Below are 18,837 nucleotides of genomic sequence, written 5' to 3' on the forward strand. Positions count from 1 at the left end.
GCTAATTTACAAGAGGGGAAAGCAAAACAAACACAAATGCAGTAAATAAGACAAAGGATTTTAAAGTGACAAACAGTCGTGGTGTTTACTTCTGATGAGCCCCGGAAGCTTCAGAATTGCCTCTCATCTGCATGTGTTGTCTCTTGGTTTGCTGAAAAGCCAGTTTCTACGTAAGATTTTTTTTTAGTCAACAATTTTAGAAATGTAAATTATACACACCCCTCATAAAATCAAATCATGGGATGACATTTCAATCAATACTTTTCTTAATTAAAAATGATACGGTTCTCTTCATTAGAAAATAAATCCATGCACAGACGGGTTACCTTGGTATCTCTGAATTCTTCCTTTTCCAAATGGCATCGGCAAATTCAAAGGAATATAGTGCTCGTGGTTGCACACCACACGGAGAAACTCAAACTTGTACTCAAAGAGAGTCTGCAGGAAGAAATGCTTAGACGTGAAAACCTCACTGGATGTTGTATCTAGGATGCTAGTAAACCTACTGGAAGCAAAGAGCATGAGCACTTAGTGGGGACAACGTGCTTGTGTCTTTATGTATGTTAGATGGCTTACAGGCATTTGTGTGAAAACCAAACACACTTCATTAAATAATGCCTTTAGCAGACTTTAAGGCAGTTGTTATTTATGCTCCTCTCTGTCTAAAAAGGATTTCAAGTAGCTTACAATTACACAGACTCAATACAATTTAAAAAATTAGTAAGCTGGAAGGCAATAAAGGAAAATCATTCTACCAGAAAGGTCACATAGTTATAAGGTCTCGGTAAATGATCTGTGATCAACAACTCATATTCAGAGGCTTTGGGTTTCCTAGTTGTTATGTCATCCCACGTGATGCCTATTTCTTTCTCAGGGCTACTTGATCATTAATACCTCATGCTTATCCACACAAATAAGTGCCAGCGTATCCCCTAGGGGGATGAATGAGGTGAGGAACAAAAAGACAATTCTGATAAGAACAGGGGCAGTTCCAGGTGTGAATGGGCCAGCTAAACTCAAGGGAAAGTGCCCAACAGCCATGCTACCTTGGGGTCCCCGGGAGCAAAGCAACTGATGTAGTTGTTGATCTGCTTGAAGACGAAGCCTCTGTCCATGAAGGTGAAGCATCTCTGGGGGGAAAAAAGCCAAGAGCCATTAGTTCAGACCCACGAGTTGTGAACTTTGGTGTCTAGTCTGCTGGTTAAGTTACCCTCTACTGTCAGAGTACTGAGTACTGAGTACTGAGTACTGAGGGCATCACTGTGCTGGGGAGCTACTTAGAAAACAGTGTCTGTCCCCTTCCCCTGGAGGCCCCTACCTTGATGAACACAGCGAGACTGTGATTGGCATTTTTAGATGCTTCTGGGTTATCTCGAAATTTCTGGGTGATATGTGGCATCAGCATGTTCACCACGGTTTCCACAGCGTGATGGTAGGAGGCCGGAAATCTCTGGTTCCGCAGTAACTGAAAGGATTCAAACCCGTCACTTATGATGATTTTAGGTTGTAATACTTAGGGTTAGAGTCCAAGTCCATAAAAACAGAAACAAACAAACAAACAAAAACCCCATAGTTAGCCGGGCGGTGGTGGCGCACGCCTTTAATCCCAGCACTTGGGAGGCAGAGGCAGGCGGATTTCTGAGTTCGAGGCCAGCCTGGTCTACAAAGTGAGTTCCAGGACAGCCAGGGCTACACAGAGAAACCCTGTCTTGAAAAAAAAAAAAAAAAACAAAAACAAAAACCCAGAGTTAGATCAAACTCTTGTATAATTGCATAAAAAGTGAGATATACCCTTCCTAATGCAGTCTGGTAACTTCCCACACACTATTTTATCAATATTTTCAATAACAGAAATCTCACAAGAAAAAAAAATTACCCAATTTTAAAAATCAAATTATAGCACAGTATTTGAATTTATACTATAAAAGTGCTCAAATATAGCTGGGCACGGTGGCGCACGCCTTTAATCTCAGCACTTGGGAGGCAGAGGCAGGCAGATTTCTGAGTTTGAGGCCAGCCTGGTCTACAAAGTGAGTTCCAGGACAGCCAGGGCTATACAGAGAAACCCTGTCTCAAAAAACCAAAAAAAAAAAAAAAAGTGCTCAAATATGTCAAATATCTGGACCTTCTTTGATATGACAAAGAGGGTCTTGGTAGTTTATACAAACAAGAACAGAAATGTTGATCTAAGAGTGTTGGCAGAAAACAGGGCAGGACCCTGCACTTTCTGTGGGCATCTTCAATAATGGGCACAAGCCAAGCGTTCCTCAGACACTTTTTATATTCTTTATTCAAAACTCAAAGAACAAGTTTATTTGTGTTTATACATATATTATATATAATATATGTTATATATTATATATCATGTTATATATTATATATTATATGTGTGTGTGCATGTGAAGGTCAGAGAACAGTTATTAGGAGTTTCACTCTATTCCCACCATGTGGTTCCCAGGGATTGAACTCTGGTCATCAGGCTTGGTTTACCCAGTGAGACATCTTGCTGGCCCTTCTCAGAGAAAGCACTACCTAGGCTGAAGCCCAGAGTATTCAAAGGATACACAGACACTGATGAATGCACATGGCCAGTTTAAAGGGTGTGGCAGCCTTCTGCTTGCAAGTCAGTGCATAACGATCCCTTCTCTCATTAATGCATACCAGAGAAAGTACCAACTGCTGAGCAATCAGCTGGGTTACTGCCATGTCTCTACATGCCAGCCACTGCACCACACACTCCTGGTTACTTCCCACCCAATTCTATACGATCCTTATGACTTATTCTGCATGTTACCGGTTGAGGGACGGTAGAGATGCATGCTTAGTCACACAACTCAAATGACTCATACTCAGATCTACCAGGAGTCCAAAGTCTTCTGACACGTGAGACCACACTTCTTTTCCCAAGGCCACAAAGGAGGGAGGGAGCATAACTAAAAACTCTTAGCCACTGGATTTAATTTCAACAGCCACAAGAATGGAGCACCCCAATCTACAAATAAGGAAGCTAGTATTTAACAGCTCAGTAAAAAGTCCTATTTATCCTTTCCTTTACCAGCCCTTTTGCTTCCCCTCTTTGGTGACCAGACCCCTTTGAAGTGCAGGAGCAGTGGCTGACCAGGTAGACTCTATTTCCCAGCCTAACTTATAGCTTGATGTGGGCCACGTGACTAAGTTCCATCTAATGGACTGCAGAGTGACAGGTGCCTCCTAGACCACATTCATGAAGGAAGCAGATAGCTTTCATGTTCTTTTCTTTCCTGTGTCTGGAATGTGCTGTGAGGTGAGCCAGCCACAACACTGTGGGGGAGAAGGTAACAGCCTAGACTGGATAATCAGATGGGAGGCTGAGTCCCTGCATAAAGCTGTCCTTTCCAAACTACCCACCAGCTCACGATTTTCCAAAACAGAAAGTCAGGTTTCCTGTCACATTTGAGCCACTGTTATCCTGGCCTGTTGTAGAACCACCAGGGTATCACCAAGCAGTGGCACATGAGACTCAGGGAAGGCCATGGCAAGCAGTAAGCTTCCTGGAGGTGGCCCACTGTTTTGCCTGGCTGTGATGGGTGAGCTCTAGAGAGGCACAGCCCCAGAGACTTTGTCCCAGGATTGCTTCTCACTGCTGATGTGCCTGCCCTTCCTGCCATTATTACATAGCCTAATGATGCCTGGGCATCAGCCCACCCTATTGGGAAAATTTCCTGCAAATCAGTATGAAGATGTACTTTCAAATTCTAATGCTGTTTAGATGAGTTAATGACTTTACGGAACTACTGATTTGATTCAAATAGTTTTAGGAAGAAAGTTTTAAGAGATGGTTTTAGTTGTATTGCCTGAAAGATGTAATAAAGTTAGAATCAAGAAAAGAATGTGCTCTCTCCTCATAGAATAGTAAGTACAGGTTGCATAATAAGGAGTGCAATGAGCTTTCACAATTACCCTAAAAATAGAAATAGGCTTGGGACAGATCTGTGATCAAGGGAAAACATTCATTCTAGGTCAGGTCCAGGGATGAGGCCACAGGTGTGCACCATGATAAAGCAAGGCCATGTGCAACTGCTGCTGTGAACTTATACTGAGCTTATAGAATGAAGCACTGCTCTGAACTTACTGTCTACATCCTTCTGTAATTCCCTTTTGTGTAACATCTTATCTGTGAGTTAATTTTATAAAGAACTTTTGTCTAAGAAGCTATAAGGAGGCTGAGAAAAGAAATAAAGTATGGCTGTTGGGGCTCTGCTCCATCCACCAAACGTGTATATATGATATATGTCTGTCTGTACAGTATGTATATATGTATGTTTGTCTACATGTGTGTAGATAAGTGTATGTATATAAGTATGCATGTGTATGTATATAAGTATGCATGTGCATTTGTGAAACTGATGACACTAGCGGTCGGGCCCAGCCAAGCGTGTGTTTGTGTGTGTGTGTGTGTGTATGTGTGTGTATGAGAACATGCTATCATTGGGAGTGGGGGCTGGGGGTAGAGAGGGATATGATTGGCTGCTATCATCGGGGTGGGTGGGGCAGTGCATGATTGGCTGCCATCAGCACCAATCCCAGTCGCTGACACCACATCTCTCTGCCTCCTTTGGTTACCTGGATGTTGAGCTGGCTTTCCACAAAGCAGTACATACTTAAGACTGAAGCCAGAATCTGTGTGTTTCTAACATGAAACCGCATGATTTTATGCACTAAACACCAGGTCTCATTATGATGAAGGTTAGACATATTTGCGTTTTAATCATTTCAGTTTTCAAATCAACAGTAAGAACATACAGAGTCAAGAACCCAGTGAGGTAGGATCAAGTTATAAGAATACAAATTAACTCTCAAATACCACAGTTTTTTTTTTTAAATCATGCACATTGAACTAAAAAACAAAAACAAAAAAAATTCCTGAATCTGAGCAGCACATCAGCTAAATGTAGAACATGGACTTTACATTCTGACTCAGCCGAGCCAACTGTAAAGTGACATTTTGGGGACTCCTGAGGGAAGGCTGAATATAGCTTAGGTGTTAGACCATAATGGAGACTTATTGCTAATTTTGTCTCAGAGTCCTGTAGTAGTGATGTCTTTTAAACGCCTTCCCCACTGGAGAAGACATAGAGAGTGAGAGTGGGGGCAGAAAGCAGGAATTGCAACACTGTTGCTAACTGCTCAGGCTCAACTGCTGGTAACAATGAATCCATCACAGCACCTGCTCTGCTCTGCCTCTCAGAAGATCTCTAAGTCAGTCTGTAAGCGCTGAACAGCAATGCTGCTGCTGTAAGGGCCACTAGGAGTCTTTGGAGGCTACAGATGCCCTTCTGACAGCGACAAATGGCTATAGTAAGCAACTCTACTTTGACAACAAACAAATTGAGGCCTTTTAACTCACTAAGACACACATTTGGAGGCAAGAAAGGTCATAAAGACCTAGGTAAGTAGATGCTTTTTAAAAAGATTGATATAAACCGAACTGAAAGGAAAAATAAAGTCTAGGATAATGGGCTGGTGCACAGAGTGGGAATAACCAAGCACAGCTCCGAGGACAGAGCCCCCCAGACATTGGCTTCTCAGGCAAGCAAATTCCCACTCTTTGGCCCCACAAGTTATCACTTCTGCAGCATCCCTGCTGGCCTAGGCACTGCCACCTGCTGCCCTAATGGATGCTCAGACTCCTCTAGCTATCCACTGTGCACACTCTACTGTAAATGTGCTAACTCTGTGCCCTCCCGAATGGGTTCTCCCTGAAGACCCAGCACTAGCCTAGCTGTCACAGTCCTGTGGACACTGCTGCTAAAACCAGGGTTTTACAGAGCCAGATCCCCTGGAACTGGAATTATGGTTGTGAGCCACCATATGGGTGCTAAGAGTTAAGCCTGGACCCTCTGCAAGAGCAGCAGATGTTTTTAGCCACCACGGAGTCATCTCTCCTGCCTCAGACTTCATTTTTCGAGCCTCTGCTTTGCCTTGAAGTATCAGCTAGACTTGAATTCTCATCTTGCTTCCCCCGGGCTGGATTACAGGCAGGCACTGATTAAATTCAGACTGTCCAAGTGCAATATTTCGCAACCTTTGACAGGCAAAACAGAGTTGCATAACCACCACAATCAAGGAGCCAGCCTCCATCCGTCCTCTGTGCTTGGCTCCTGACAATGGCCACTCTGTTTTCTATCCCTGAAATTTTTCCTTTTCAAGAATGTCTTAAATATAAATGAATCCATCCATGTAATCTTCTGGGTCTGAATTTTACTTCAATACTTCTAAGAGTTGCCCATATTTTTTTTTTTGCAAGAATGAGCATTTTGTTCCTTACTATTACTAAGTGGTATTCCATCATACCGAGTCACCAACAATTTATCTACCCATTTCCTGACCAGTGGGTATTGAGCTGTTTCCAGGTTTGGGCTTTTGTGAATAAGGCTGCTATGCACATTCATGCACAGGTTTTTGTGAGGATACATGCTCTTATCCCCCTTCAGTAAATACTGAGGAGGGAGTTGCTGGGCTGAATGAATGGCTATTTTAACATCTCTTATTCATTCATTATTCATATTGCTGGGTAAGCCTGTTGCCTGTGCATAAGACTTAAGTCTCCTGTCCCCTAAGTGTGGCATCCTTCAAGGTTCAGGTAAAGTTCATCTCTACCTCCACCTTTGCCTCATGCTCAGCTCACACAAATACCTTCATATGCCCTGTTTTTGTTGTTCCAACTGAATATCTCCTTTCCTCAATGTCCAGGGTAGTTTCAAGGTGGGAGATGTGTCTTTAATCCTTTTATGTTTTTCTTCTGCCTGGCATACCTATAAAAACCACTCAAAACACTTGAGGGGTGGAAACATGGGGGTTAATATTCGGTCTGTCATGGGAATGTTCAGATTTGGTTTGGGGAAAGCCCTAGTAGTCTGCTTACTGTACTTCATAAATAAAAATTCTCATCTTCCTTGAAGGCAAAGCAATCAGACTTAGAACGTTCATCCTACCTCTGTGGGTTTTCTCACTCCGTTCTTAAGGACAGACACCTGTGGGATGCCAGTGCTCAGCCCAACATAGCGTGGGAAGAAGGAAGTGGAAGGCAAGTCTGTGGGAATCAGAGTTATAAAAAGAAGTTCCCAAAAGCGTCGCCCACAGATGCCGAGTCAGAGGAGAACCTCCCAGCTGGCCCTGCTGCTGTGTGGCCTTTCTCAAAAACCCCTCCTTGTAACTTCCAAGCACCTGCCTCCTCTGATGGCCCCAAGTCAAACTCCGTCACATTCACTGTATGGGAAGCTACAGGGCCATCTGCTGGAGCTGCTTTCTGATGCTACTTCATTGAATGTGGTATGCCTGGAGACTAGAAGGTTGACACACCTCCACCTTTAGCTATGACTCAGCAAAATGGTTTGTACATTAATCAATCAATCCACGTTGGTATGTGTGGGTAGCGTCACCCAACTACCAATAGGCATGTGCACAGACGTACACTCAGTTCCTCCAGGAAAAACAACCAAAGCATCATCAGCTCATGTCCCAGCCCAAGGCCCAGGGGCCCCTACAGGATGAGTCGGTATCTCGTTATGGTACTTTCAGAAAGGCTTACTAAATGATGGAATCAAAGTCTGCAACAGAAAAATATCAGAACAAATTCAGAATATTTAACATTAAAAATGTAAAAACCCAAGAGGATTTGACCCAAGTTTTAGAAAGAAATCATGAATAATAAAAGAACTTGTTCCCTAAACTGTGTGGTGTGAACGCATGCGTATGCATGTGTATATGTGTGTGTGTGTGTGTCCAGAAGTTGATGTCAGGATGACTTTCCTCAGCTGTTTCTCCACTTTTTTGTTTGGAGACAGGGTCTCTTATTATATTGGGCCTGATGAATGGGTAACCTGTGGGAAGCAGGTTGGGGCCTCTAGCACAAGCCAGGCAGGGAGAAAATGGAAGAGCAGAATCTTTTACAGTGCCAGGATGGACTCCCAAATCTCTCCTCAGGGTCAATTACACTGTGGGTCCACATTCTTCTTTTGGAAGCCAGAGCTCTCTTATACGCACAGCTGCACAGAGATTTTTTTTCTAAGACTTCTAAAAATCCCCCTCTAAACACTGCTTTAGGACTAAGATACAATTAAGGTAGGGAGAAGGCTCTGCAATTCCACAGACAGACTCGCCATTTCTCAGAGCAGAGGTGCAGGGAACCCGCCACACGGCTGGGAAGGGCGGGACACCTGCAAGTGGCAGGTCCTGGGCTCCAGGAAGCCACATGGTCTCAGAAGACCATTCCGAGGGTCCGTCTGCCTTGTTGTCTACCTCTGCGATAAAGGGGAAGAGCTGGTAAGTGAACCCACTCTTAGGCCACTATTATCTCTGCTGTGATGTTTTAATTTAGCACCGAGAACAGACACAGGCCACTAACGTCCTTTCCTAATTTCCTAGCCCTTGAAACTGATGGCCAATGGTGTGCCCAGTTCTTTCACAAGTTGTCCCAAGTGCTCACAGACTTCTGGATCGCCTCTCAGGTGGCCTCTGCTGCAGTCCTAGGCAGGGAGGGGGCAACTGTGATTCCCTGTGACAGGGGCTCCCTGCTCTTCACCACCCTGGTTCTTTTCTCCTCCTAGTCTGTGTTCTTCCTCAGGCCAAGCAGATGCCTCTACGCACCAGAATCCATCCGAGCACAGTCTCCCTCTATCACACACTCCTCTTCTCACCACCTATGCCCTCCTCTCATGGTGACCATCATGAGGGTAGGTAGCCACCAAGCTACACGTACACGCTCTACCTACTTTATTTTTATAACACTGAAGGGTTATTTGCTGAGCAAAACCAATACACTTAAAATACAACCAAAGCATCTCAACCTCTGAAGTGATCTCTCTTTGTTAAAATTACCTCAGGGCTCTTTTGTAGGTTGAACTGCATCTCCAGATTCGAATGTTAAAGATGAGTTTTTCCTTCAGTGTTTGCTCATGCGCTCTTCCCATCCCCACCCCAGGCTCTCATACACACGCCATACTGTGAACATGGGGGACAGCCTCCAAGGGACACTGACCTTTGCCCTCTACCTTGTTTGAGGGAGGTCTCACTACAACAGCGCTGGAATGAGAGACACATGCTAACATGCCTGGCTTTCCATGGGCTCTGCAGATTTGAAATTGGGTCCCCATGTTTCCAGAGAAAATGCTTTCCCGCTGGGTCACTGCCTAGCCCATGTGCTTAAGCTGTGGCACCCCAAAAAGTCCCAGTGGGGGGCTGTATTTGAGGCAGGGTCTTTAGAGAAGAGACTAAGGTAAAGTGATGTCATCAGGGTACACATTAGTCCAGTGTGGCAGGTGCCACACAGGAAGTAAACCTTTGCAGAAGAAGAGACTATTGGCAGAGTAGACACCTCAGAGAGGTCCAGCCCACAGAAACTTTGACCTAGATCTTTTAGCTTCTTAACTTTGAGGAAATGAATGCCAGTGCTCTAATCCAGAGGTACTCTAGGGTGGCAGCAACAGAAAACCAACAGAGGCTATAATCCTGTTGCACTTGTAACATACTTAACTAAAAAGTGATACAATGAAATCCTGTGTGTATAAGAGCACACACTTGTATACTGCCAGGGAGTCAATCTGCTTGATTCTTCCTTGGCAGGCTGCCCTGGCATAAATACAGAGGGTGCATATCTCCGTGCAAGGCAAATGCCACCCACCTCCATCTGGCATCTCCCTATGAAGTAAAAAATCAAAGTTTTTAAGTTGGATTGGAAAAGGAAAAAACAAACAACCAAAAAACAAGGAAACTGGCCAGAACCAAGGCCTGCTCAACATGTAAGTATGCCTTCAGGCACTGGGCCACCAACTTTTTGTTCTGCTTCTAATAAAGCAGAGCCCTTGAATAAACGGATGAGGTCTCCATCCTCTGGTGACCTCTTCCAGACCTTCCCCGCTCTCTCCTTTCTCTCTTTCACTCCTCCCTCTCTCCCTCCCTCCTTCCTCCTCTTCCTCCTCCTCCTCCTTTTCTCTCTCTCTCCCTCCCTCTTCCTCCTTCTTCTCTCTCTCTTCCCCCTCTCTCCCTCTCTGTCTCTTTCTGTCCCTTCCTCCTCCTCTCTCTCCCTCTCCCCCTCCCCCCGCAAGCATCCACAGGGCCCGTGTACCCCTACCACCTGAAGCCCTCACAGGTTCCCCCTGCTCAGTCACCCTCTCATAGCTGCAGTATGGCCACAATTCACAGACACAACTCCCAACTCCTGCATCAGAAGCAGGTCTTCCAGTCATCAGAGAGAAGGTAACATTGTCAAGCATGCCCTATATTAGTCCTTCATTAAAAACCTAGAGCCTCAGAGAGCTACAAGGCCATGCCCTAACAGGAACCACCAGTCCAGAGACAAGACCAACTGTGTGGGGGATGAGCCTCATGAGAATATAGAGGCAGAATGTCCCAGTGGGAACCAGGGGGACATGTCACAGAAACACACACCCAGGTACCAGCAAAAGGAGAGGCAGAATTTGAGACTGTGCACAGGTACCTGGTGAGACTCAGCCATCTGTAATCAGAAATATCTACGGTGGCTAAGACAATGCAGCATCTTACATTAGTACTCAAGCAACTGGTCCCAGTTCAGAAAAGCTATTCAAAGGATAACCGTAGTTTTCTTTGGATTTAATAACCCTGTAGGTAGTGAGGAACCAAGGCCTTGGAGCTAGATGCGTTAGCACTCATTAACTGCAGGACTGAGAGCAAGTAATAACTCAAATACTCTAGCCTTAGTCTTCTTACCTAACCAATGGGCATCCCTCACAGGACTGCGGTGAAGTCGAAACATGCTACTAATCATACATGAAACAAGTCTGTGCCCAGCGCACAGCGAACATGAATAGGCGTGAGCTTTCAACCCAGCAAAAGACATCTTCCCCCCAAACAAGTCCCCAGTGGAGTAACATACCTTGACTTTGTTATTTTCAATCAAATGCTGAGCCATGGACTTTATCAGCACATCAAAGAAAAACCAAGAGTACTGAAAGAAAAGAAAAAACAAACACAAAAATAATGCGTCACTAGGAAAGAGACCAGCTCTCCTAGGCTGGCCATACTAGCTATGAGAAGCAGGTTATGGGCGGTGAGACACACTGGACAGCTTCTCATCAGATCCAAGAGGTGGGTGGCAGACTTCTGCTCCTTGCACACATTCAGCAACACGCAGCTGCACCCACTGGGAGACTGAACACCCTCTCCCACTAGACGCACGCCTGGATCATTTGTGGAGTCTCCTCTGATGATTTCTTGTTTAGGGAGACTGTCTATACCATCTCTCGCAGTGTCCTCCACACTGAGGAGGTGACAGTGAGACTTTGGAAATGGTAAACTTATCTTTACAGCTTTCATCTGAGACCAAAACTAGCAAACTTGGACCTGGAGAGATAATTCTGATCACTCAGATTTAGTAGTGATGGTGACAACTGCCATCAATGTCCACACATGGTGACAACTGTCATAAATGTCCACACACAGGCTTAGCTGGTCAGGCTATGGAGTATGTGGAATTTATACACACACACACACCCCACCCCACCCCACCCCACTCTGCTTGGTGTTTTCAGCTGAAAACACTCAGATTCCCACTCTGGTTGCCTGCTGCTGGGTACGTCTCCCACCATTATATTATGTACTCTAACCAATCTGAAACCAACCTTAAGCTAAACTAAACTTGGCTCATGAAGTCGCCTCTGGTCAAATTGCCAGTCACAGCAACAGTAACTGATACACACTCCCTCCCTCCTATTTAAGAGTCCTGGGTAGTGGGCACCACAGGCAGGTGCTACCATGGCTAGCTCTCAGTTTACTTAACTGTAATATGATATGTGTGCATATCATTAGGGCAACATGTAGTGCTTTAAGATGTTTAACTGAGGTTATCTTAAACATTTTCTTTCTTTTCTTTTCCTTTCCTTTCCTTTTCCCTTCTCTTTTTCCTTTCCCCTTCCCTTTTTCCTTTTCCCTTCCCTTTTTCCTTTTCCCTTCTCTTTTTCCTTTCCCCTTCCCTTATTCCTTTTCCCTTCCCTTTTCCTTTTCCCTTCCCCTTTCCTTTTCCCTTCCCTTTTCCCTTTCCCTCCCTCCCTCCCTCCCTCCCTTCCTTCCTTTTTTTATGGTAACAGCTTTCTCAAGGGAATGCTCAGTACATCTGTTTTCTGTTTTCTGTTCCCACCTCGCTGTGCAACAGCACCAGGAAGCTTCTCCCTCTTGAGCACTCTTAGTACCCACTCACTGACCCTCCCAGCCCCACCCTCCCATTCATCAGATATGCTACTATTTGGGCAGAAGAGAACCGGAGCCTCACACAGGGCCACATAAGCCTTGGGCAACGGAGATCCATCCCCAGCCCTTGAAGATCAGTTCTAAAGCTGCAGAGCAAGGCTGACTGCCTGTATTACCTTCAGAAGTTTGTTGCTGGTAAGGAAATCGGCAGAAGGCTTGAGAATGGTGGTCATGGATTTCGTCAGTTCCTCGTGCACTGTCTTATACTCAGATGCAACGTACGGTTCAGCCTTATAGGCAAACTTTGAAAAGAAAGAGAGGAACTCTACAGCATGGGTTCTTCCATGGGAGGGGCAGAGAGCTTGTGAGGCTCCCGAGAATGGAGATCCGGGACTGAGGTGCACATTCAAGGGTGGGAGAAGGGATGGAAACGAAGGTGGGAGGGTGACTGTCATGTGACAGAGAGAGGGTGGCCAGGATGTCTCCAGAGAACCCATCCAAGACATGACAACCGTACAAGGCAGCTCAGAGCCCAGCTGGCACACAATTCCATCTGTAACAGAACCTCTAGGAATGGGCTACAGGACACAGTAGCAGATCCTGGAGAATCTAAATTTTAGTTTGCAGAGTACACAAAGCCACAGTCCACGTATAAGAGGATGTGTAACTCTTTAGCAAAGTGTTTGTTGTATGATTATTTAACAGTACCTATCAAGAACCTATTGCTATTGACGGTTTAAAAAGGAACATGAAGATTGCTAATGAGTAACTCTACCCAAGATCAATTAAAACAATTCTTATTTCACCCCCCTGCCAGTTGAGTCACACTCATCTTGCAAAGGGTGAAATTAGTTAATGAATGAATGGCTGCCTGTCTTCCAACTCCCCTGGTTCAGGTACAAGCCCTCGCAGAAGGGACCAAATTGATTCACAGGTATTAAATTCCAAATGCACCCCTGAATTATGAGGCTTGTAGAAAGAAGTCTTTGGAAGGAAACTTGGAGAGCCACAGCTGTAAGTGATTGTAGCAGCTTGACTTATTCATTTATTTATTTTACATACCTTAACATATGACCTCAAGTGGCTCTCCAATCCTTCCTCATGGCACTGGGCAACCACATGAATAATGACCCTACACACCACAGGAATGAATAAAGCAATGAGTAGTGATATGGAAATGGGAACATTTCGTTATCTTCACAGCAGCAGAACGATGATGCTGTTGGCACGTAGCAAACAAGAAGACAAGGAATCAGATGTGGAGCCTATGTGCGAGAGTAAGACATTTCTCCAGTAAAATGTTCAGCACATATACTAGCATTTCAGAGAGGCTCCAGGTGTGGACAGACTGAAGGGAAGAAGAGCATCCAGCTATCCATCCATCCACCCATCCATCCACTCATCTGTCTGTCCATCTGTCCATCCATCCATCCACCCATCCATCCACTCATCTGTCTGTCCATCTGTCCATCCATCCATCCACCCATCCATCCACTCATCTGCCTGTCCATCTGTCCACCCATCCATCCGTCCATCTGTCCATCCATTTGCTTGTCTGCCTGCCTGCCCATCCATCCATCCATCCATCCATCCATCCATCCATCCACCCACTCATCCATCCATTCACTCATCTGTCCACCTATCCATCCATCCATCCATCCACTCGTCTGTCTGTCCATCCATCCATCTGTCCATCCACCCGTCTGTCCATCCATCCATCCATCCATCCATCCATCAGTACATCCACCATGCCCCCATTCCCCACCTTACCGTGTCACGTTCACAGCAACCTCCTCCTGGGTGGCTCTTGTGAGGACTCTGAATAGCTGATTTAAAATGGTCGGCAAGAAGGCGATCATCACATGGCCTTCCATCGCATGCAGACTCTACACAGAAGACATGGTGAAACGTTGTGTTATATTTAGAAAAAAAAAGTATTTTATTTCAGTTATTCATTTTGAGATGGGGTCTTGCTATGGACCCAGGCTGAACTGAAATTCCTGACTGCCAGTGACTCTCACAGCTCAGCCTCCCAAGTCCCTGGGTCAACAGGTACACACTAAGGTGCCTACTACGCTATTTAAGGTAATATCTACTTCATTTCAAGGAAGGATAGAAGGACTCCCTCTAAAATGAGTGGAAGAGGAGGGCATACACAGTAGACTTCAAGGATGCCTTTGTCCTAAACTGCAGGGTCGGTGAAGATGTTCCACAGGGCAAGGGACTAAAGACTGTTAACTAGTTGCCGTAAGCCAAGGAGCAGTCAGTGGAGCAATATAATTGCAAGAGCTCTTTAAAACAGAGAGAGAGGCAGAAGAGGAATCAGGAGGAGCTGTAACCAAGAAGAATGGTCAGAGAGGTCTCACGTGATCACTGAAGTGTAGGAGAGGCCAACAGCCAATGTACCTGTTTTCATTTTCGTAAATATGTAGATTGTTTTCTCTTGATTAGAGCAAAGTCTCTACCCAATCTCTGGCATCTTATTTTGTCCTATGCCTGGAATGTCATTTAGTGACTGTCTTCAAAGTACTCTTCTATAATCAAGTTCTATATCAAAGTCCCCCTCTCACTGCTTCGCACTGGCTCCAGGAACATACTCAGCTCCTGCACACGGCTGGGCCAGGCTAGATGCATTACCTCTGGCTACCCAGGATGCTGTGGTCAAGTTAGTATTATCTCCTATGACTGAGAAGTTTTCTAAGGGTCAGGACTGTTAGGATTTGAGTGTGTCCTTCACAAAGTCTGTGATAGAAACTTAATCCTCAATGCAAAATCGGGAAGAGGTGTGGTCTAAGGTGAGGCAATCAGGCCACGGGGACTCAAGCTTCAGGAACGGGTCACTGTGCCTGCTCGAGTGGGTTCCTTAAAAGTGATGAGCTTGGTTCTCCTCTTTCTCTACTGCCCAATTCTAGCCTTGATGCTTTCACGGCCCTCAAACTCCAGTTTCAGGTATTCTGTTACAGCAGCAGCAAACGGGTAAGCCAGGGCTGCTTCTTTTATGCTCAGCAGCAGGTAAGTGTAGGGCAGTGGACTTTGTCACCAGGCAGCTAAGTGTGGGGCAGTGGACTGTGTCACCAGGCAGCTAACTGTGGGGCAGTGGACTGTGTCACCAGGCAGCTAAGTGTGGGGCAGTGGACTGTGTCACCAGGCAGCTAAGTGTGGGGCAGTAGATTGTGCCACCAGGTAGGTAAGTAAGTGTGGAGCAGTGGACTGTGTCACCAGGCAGCTAAGTATGGGCAGTGGACTGTGCCATTAGACAGAAGAACTGGCAAGGTAGTAGTTCAGAATCCGGATAAAATTTATAATTGAGAATGGCAGAGTTTGGACTAGCTCCAGACAGGATTCCTGTCCTGGAGCACACGACCATGACACCACACTAAGAGGACCATGACAACCTCTCACACAGCATCAAAACCTAGAGTTCTCCATGCTGAATACAGCAGTTTGGACAAGCAAGGACTGCCTACTTCATCAATAACCAGTGCAGGGAGGCCTTCATCATACAGAGCCCAGCCTATGTCTCCTGCAGAAGGCCCCTCTGCACTCCTGGGACTCACTCTGAGATAAGCTGGACCCCAGGCTCATTGCAGGCCTGCAGGCTCCATTCGCAACTCCTCGTGGTCCTCTTGGCGTCTTGGGTACACAGGAGTTTGAGAACCACAGTCTCCATTCCAGCCCCCACCGTTTCTCACCCAGAGAAACATGGGCTAAGACCCCTATCTTAGACTGCCTTTGCCTCCCTTGAGCAGCACATCGGCAATGGTCCAGTACCCCTGAGTTTCAGGCAGTGTTCAGATTCCCCAGTGATGAGGTAAAAAACAAACAAACAAACAAACAAATAAAAACCGCAGTACCATGTAAACATTCAGCAAAGGTCTGTATCGAGTGAGTGCAAGAGAAATGGTTTTCAAGGGAGCATGAGGGACTAGCACACAGGCAGGAGCAGAGCTACATCTGAGTTCACTCCGGTCCACTACTTAAAAGCCACATGAAATCACCATGATCACATCCAGGTAGAAACATCCACACAGAAGCTTACAAAGGGGCAGTAAAAACATTCACCACCAAAAAGGAAACCCAGTTTACTCCCAAAGACATTTAAGAGGGGGATGGAAAACCATCTGGTACCTTAAGGTATTTTACTAGTTCACTCCCTGAGGCTTGGGCTCCAGATTCCGTTTTCTGACAGTATTGGAAAAAATTATGTAAATGTTGATCCTAGATTGAGGGGCGGGAGAGGGCAGGGAGAAGGAGAAGAAAGTCTGTTAGTAATTGTTTCTAGACACAAGAGAATCTGCTACATGTAACAAACATGAATGGCTTATAAGTATTTGAATGTGTATGTGTGTGTGTGCGCACACGTGTGCGCACACGTGGGCGCAAGCTCACACCAGTGTGTACTCAAGATGCTAGAAGAGGAAACTGGGAGGCCTCTTCCTTTGAGGCAGGGTCTCTTCTCTGATTTATCTTGACTGGGCTGGAAGCCAGCAAGCCCTAGAAACCTCATGCATGTGTAAGATGCATAGCTTGTTACACGGGTGCTGGGCACTCTGTGGGAACTCATGATTTCATACCTGCTGCTCTTAATCAGAGAGTCATCTACCCAACCCCACAAATGGATTTTAAGATTTTAAAATTAACCGTGTACAAACTACATCTAAAGATTTTTCATCAGAGGAAAATAGTTGAAAAATCTCATAGACTTATAAAGTATTTGTTACGTATACCAGTGTATCACACGTAAGCACCTTCTACGTACTTTCTTCAAATACAGGTCTATAGTGTAAAAATATACTCCTAAGTCAACAGGATTCTGATTCACACAGACAAGACGTGCAAGCAGTCGCAATCACTGGAATGTGTGGCACACACCTGAGTGTACACTGTGGAAACCAGATGAGTGGAGATCTTCAACAGTGGCTTGCCTCCTTCCACCCACTTAACCTCTGGACCATAATGCTGGGGGGGAAATGGGAAAAAGATCGGAACAGATTAGCTCTCTTAGCAACCAATGAGGGCACTGGTGAAGGTCTGAGGGCTCAAAGGGCTGGAGAGCTACATCTGGTCACAGCAGGAACGCAGCTGTGTCTGCATTCACAGCAGGAATGCAGCTGTGTCCGAATTTGTCTTTGCCAGTTTCTTCCCCTGAGCATACTCTTCCTCCTGGACGTTGTAAGTTGTCCCGTCTGCTGCAGCTATCAGAGACTGCTGTCCATTTCACTGGGAATGGGCCCTACTTCACCAGTGTCTCTTTATTTTCGGAGACAGGGTCTCACTATGTAGCCCTGTCTTGACTCTATATAGACCAGGCAGACCTCAAACTCACAGAGATTCACATCTGCCTCCTGAGCACTGGGATTAAAGGTGTGCACCACCACGCTTGGCTTCACAATTATCTTAATGAAGACCTAGTAAGATCAGGGCTCTAAGAAGCAATGAGGATGACTCCAGACAGAGCAGAATAGCCATGTGGGTAAGAGATTCACCTCTTGGGGTCTATATCAACTGGAAGGAAATTCCTGACACAGTTACTTCTCAGGAAGGCCCACACCAGGCCAGGAACCTCCGTGTCTCTCTGCTGCAGCACTGCCAGACCAGGCTTATAAAATGCCTGAACTATAATTCTGACGCCGTGTTAAGCATTATCAGAAGCAGCTCCTAACTGTGCACATTTACTTCAAAATTAATAAAGAAAACCAGATGTCAGGACTGATAAAAATCCTGCGTGCTATCTTTGCTGTGTGTTATTGTTTTTAGCCATTCATATTGTTTGCTAAAGAAACTGAGTTAAACCAAACAATCTTAAATCCTCATACCCTGCCCATGCCGAGCTCCTGGTAGCTGAGGTAGCCAGATGGCAGGTTAGCTGAGACGGGGATGTGCTGCTCATTCGTCAACACCCTTCCATCTTTCAGGAGAGGCAGCCAGGAAAAGCCAACTGTTGAGAACAAAGAACAACAACAACAACAAGAAAAATCCACCGTGAGCTCATGGACTCCTGGCAGGAGAGCCTGGCAAGTCTGAGCAACAACAACCGTCACCACCAATCAGAGCGGGTGATGATGCGAAGGCCTTGAGATAGCCTCTAACATCGAGTCTCTTCGGGGGTCAGACCACCATACCACTGGCTAGAAACCCACCAGAGCAACCCTTCCCAAAAGGGTGGATATTAAGACTCAAAATACGAGTAAGAAACGCTACTGTGCAGATGATGAAATGACAAACGGCTACAAAGGAAGGAAGGGAAGCTGGAGTCCCACCCTGCGTTTCCACAGCGTCCTTCTTCTTCGTGCTTCCTTTGGTGGAGTTATCGCAGCTGACGTGGAAGAAGGTGAACAGTAAATGGTGCCTCTCATGCAGCTGGGCGGGCAGCTCTATCTTGATCTGCAAAGGCAGAAGGACACTCGCCTGACATCCCATCCTGCAGTTCCTCTCTAAGAGAAAACCCACCGACTGATACACAGGACGATGCCATAGTGACCGGGTCCAAGGATGAGTCTCAAAGGAGTTTTGCTAGAACATTAGCTGTGGTACTCAAGGTGCGATTAAGAATTTTCTTTCATTTATTTGCAGTTGGCATTTTTGCTTTTAGCAACAAAGGTGTTACTTAAATTAAAAAAATATATATATGCA

The 18,837-nt window shown here is 45.6% G+C and overlaps 1 protein-coding gene across 32 annotated transcripts in view; it reads right to left on the reverse strand.

The window, feature by feature from the left end:
* Positions 1-18,837, reverse strand: part of Dock9 (dedicator of cytokinesis 9) — a 254,311-nt gene that overhangs the window by 67,132 nt on the left and 168,342 nt on the right. For all 32 annotated transcript variants that reach the window (XM_085828875.1, XM_085828880.1, XM_085828874.1 and 29 more), the window contains 11 exons: positions 18,465-18,588; positions 18,021-18,142; positions 17,077-17,163; positions 16,333-16,422; positions 13,975-14,090; positions 13,267-13,336; positions 12,381-12,506; positions 10,895-10,966; positions 1,319-1,465; positions 1,047-1,130; positions 327-438 (listed from right to left, as the gene is read on the reverse strand). In XM_085828875.1, the coding sequence (XP_085685001.1) occupies positions 327-438; positions 1,047-1,130; positions 1,319-1,465; positions 10,895-10,966; positions 12,381-12,506; positions 13,267-13,336; positions 13,975-14,090; positions 16,333-16,422; positions 17,077-17,163; positions 18,021-18,142; positions 18,465-18,588 (1,150 nt within the window). The remainder of the gene's footprint in view (positions 1-326; positions 439-1,046; positions 1,131-1,318; positions 1,466-10,894; positions 10,967-12,380; positions 12,507-13,266; positions 13,337-13,974; positions 14,091-16,332; positions 16,423-17,076; positions 17,164-18,020; positions 18,143-18,464; positions 18,589-18,837) is intronic.

Source organism: Mus caroli, unplaced genomic scaffold (assembly GCF_978045245.1).
Source record: "Mus caroli unplaced genomic scaffold, Mus_caroli_1 scaffold_12, whole genome shotgun sequence".
Classification (NCBI taxonomy): Eukaryota; Metazoa; Chordata; class Mammalia; order Rodentia; family Muridae; genus Mus; species Mus caroli.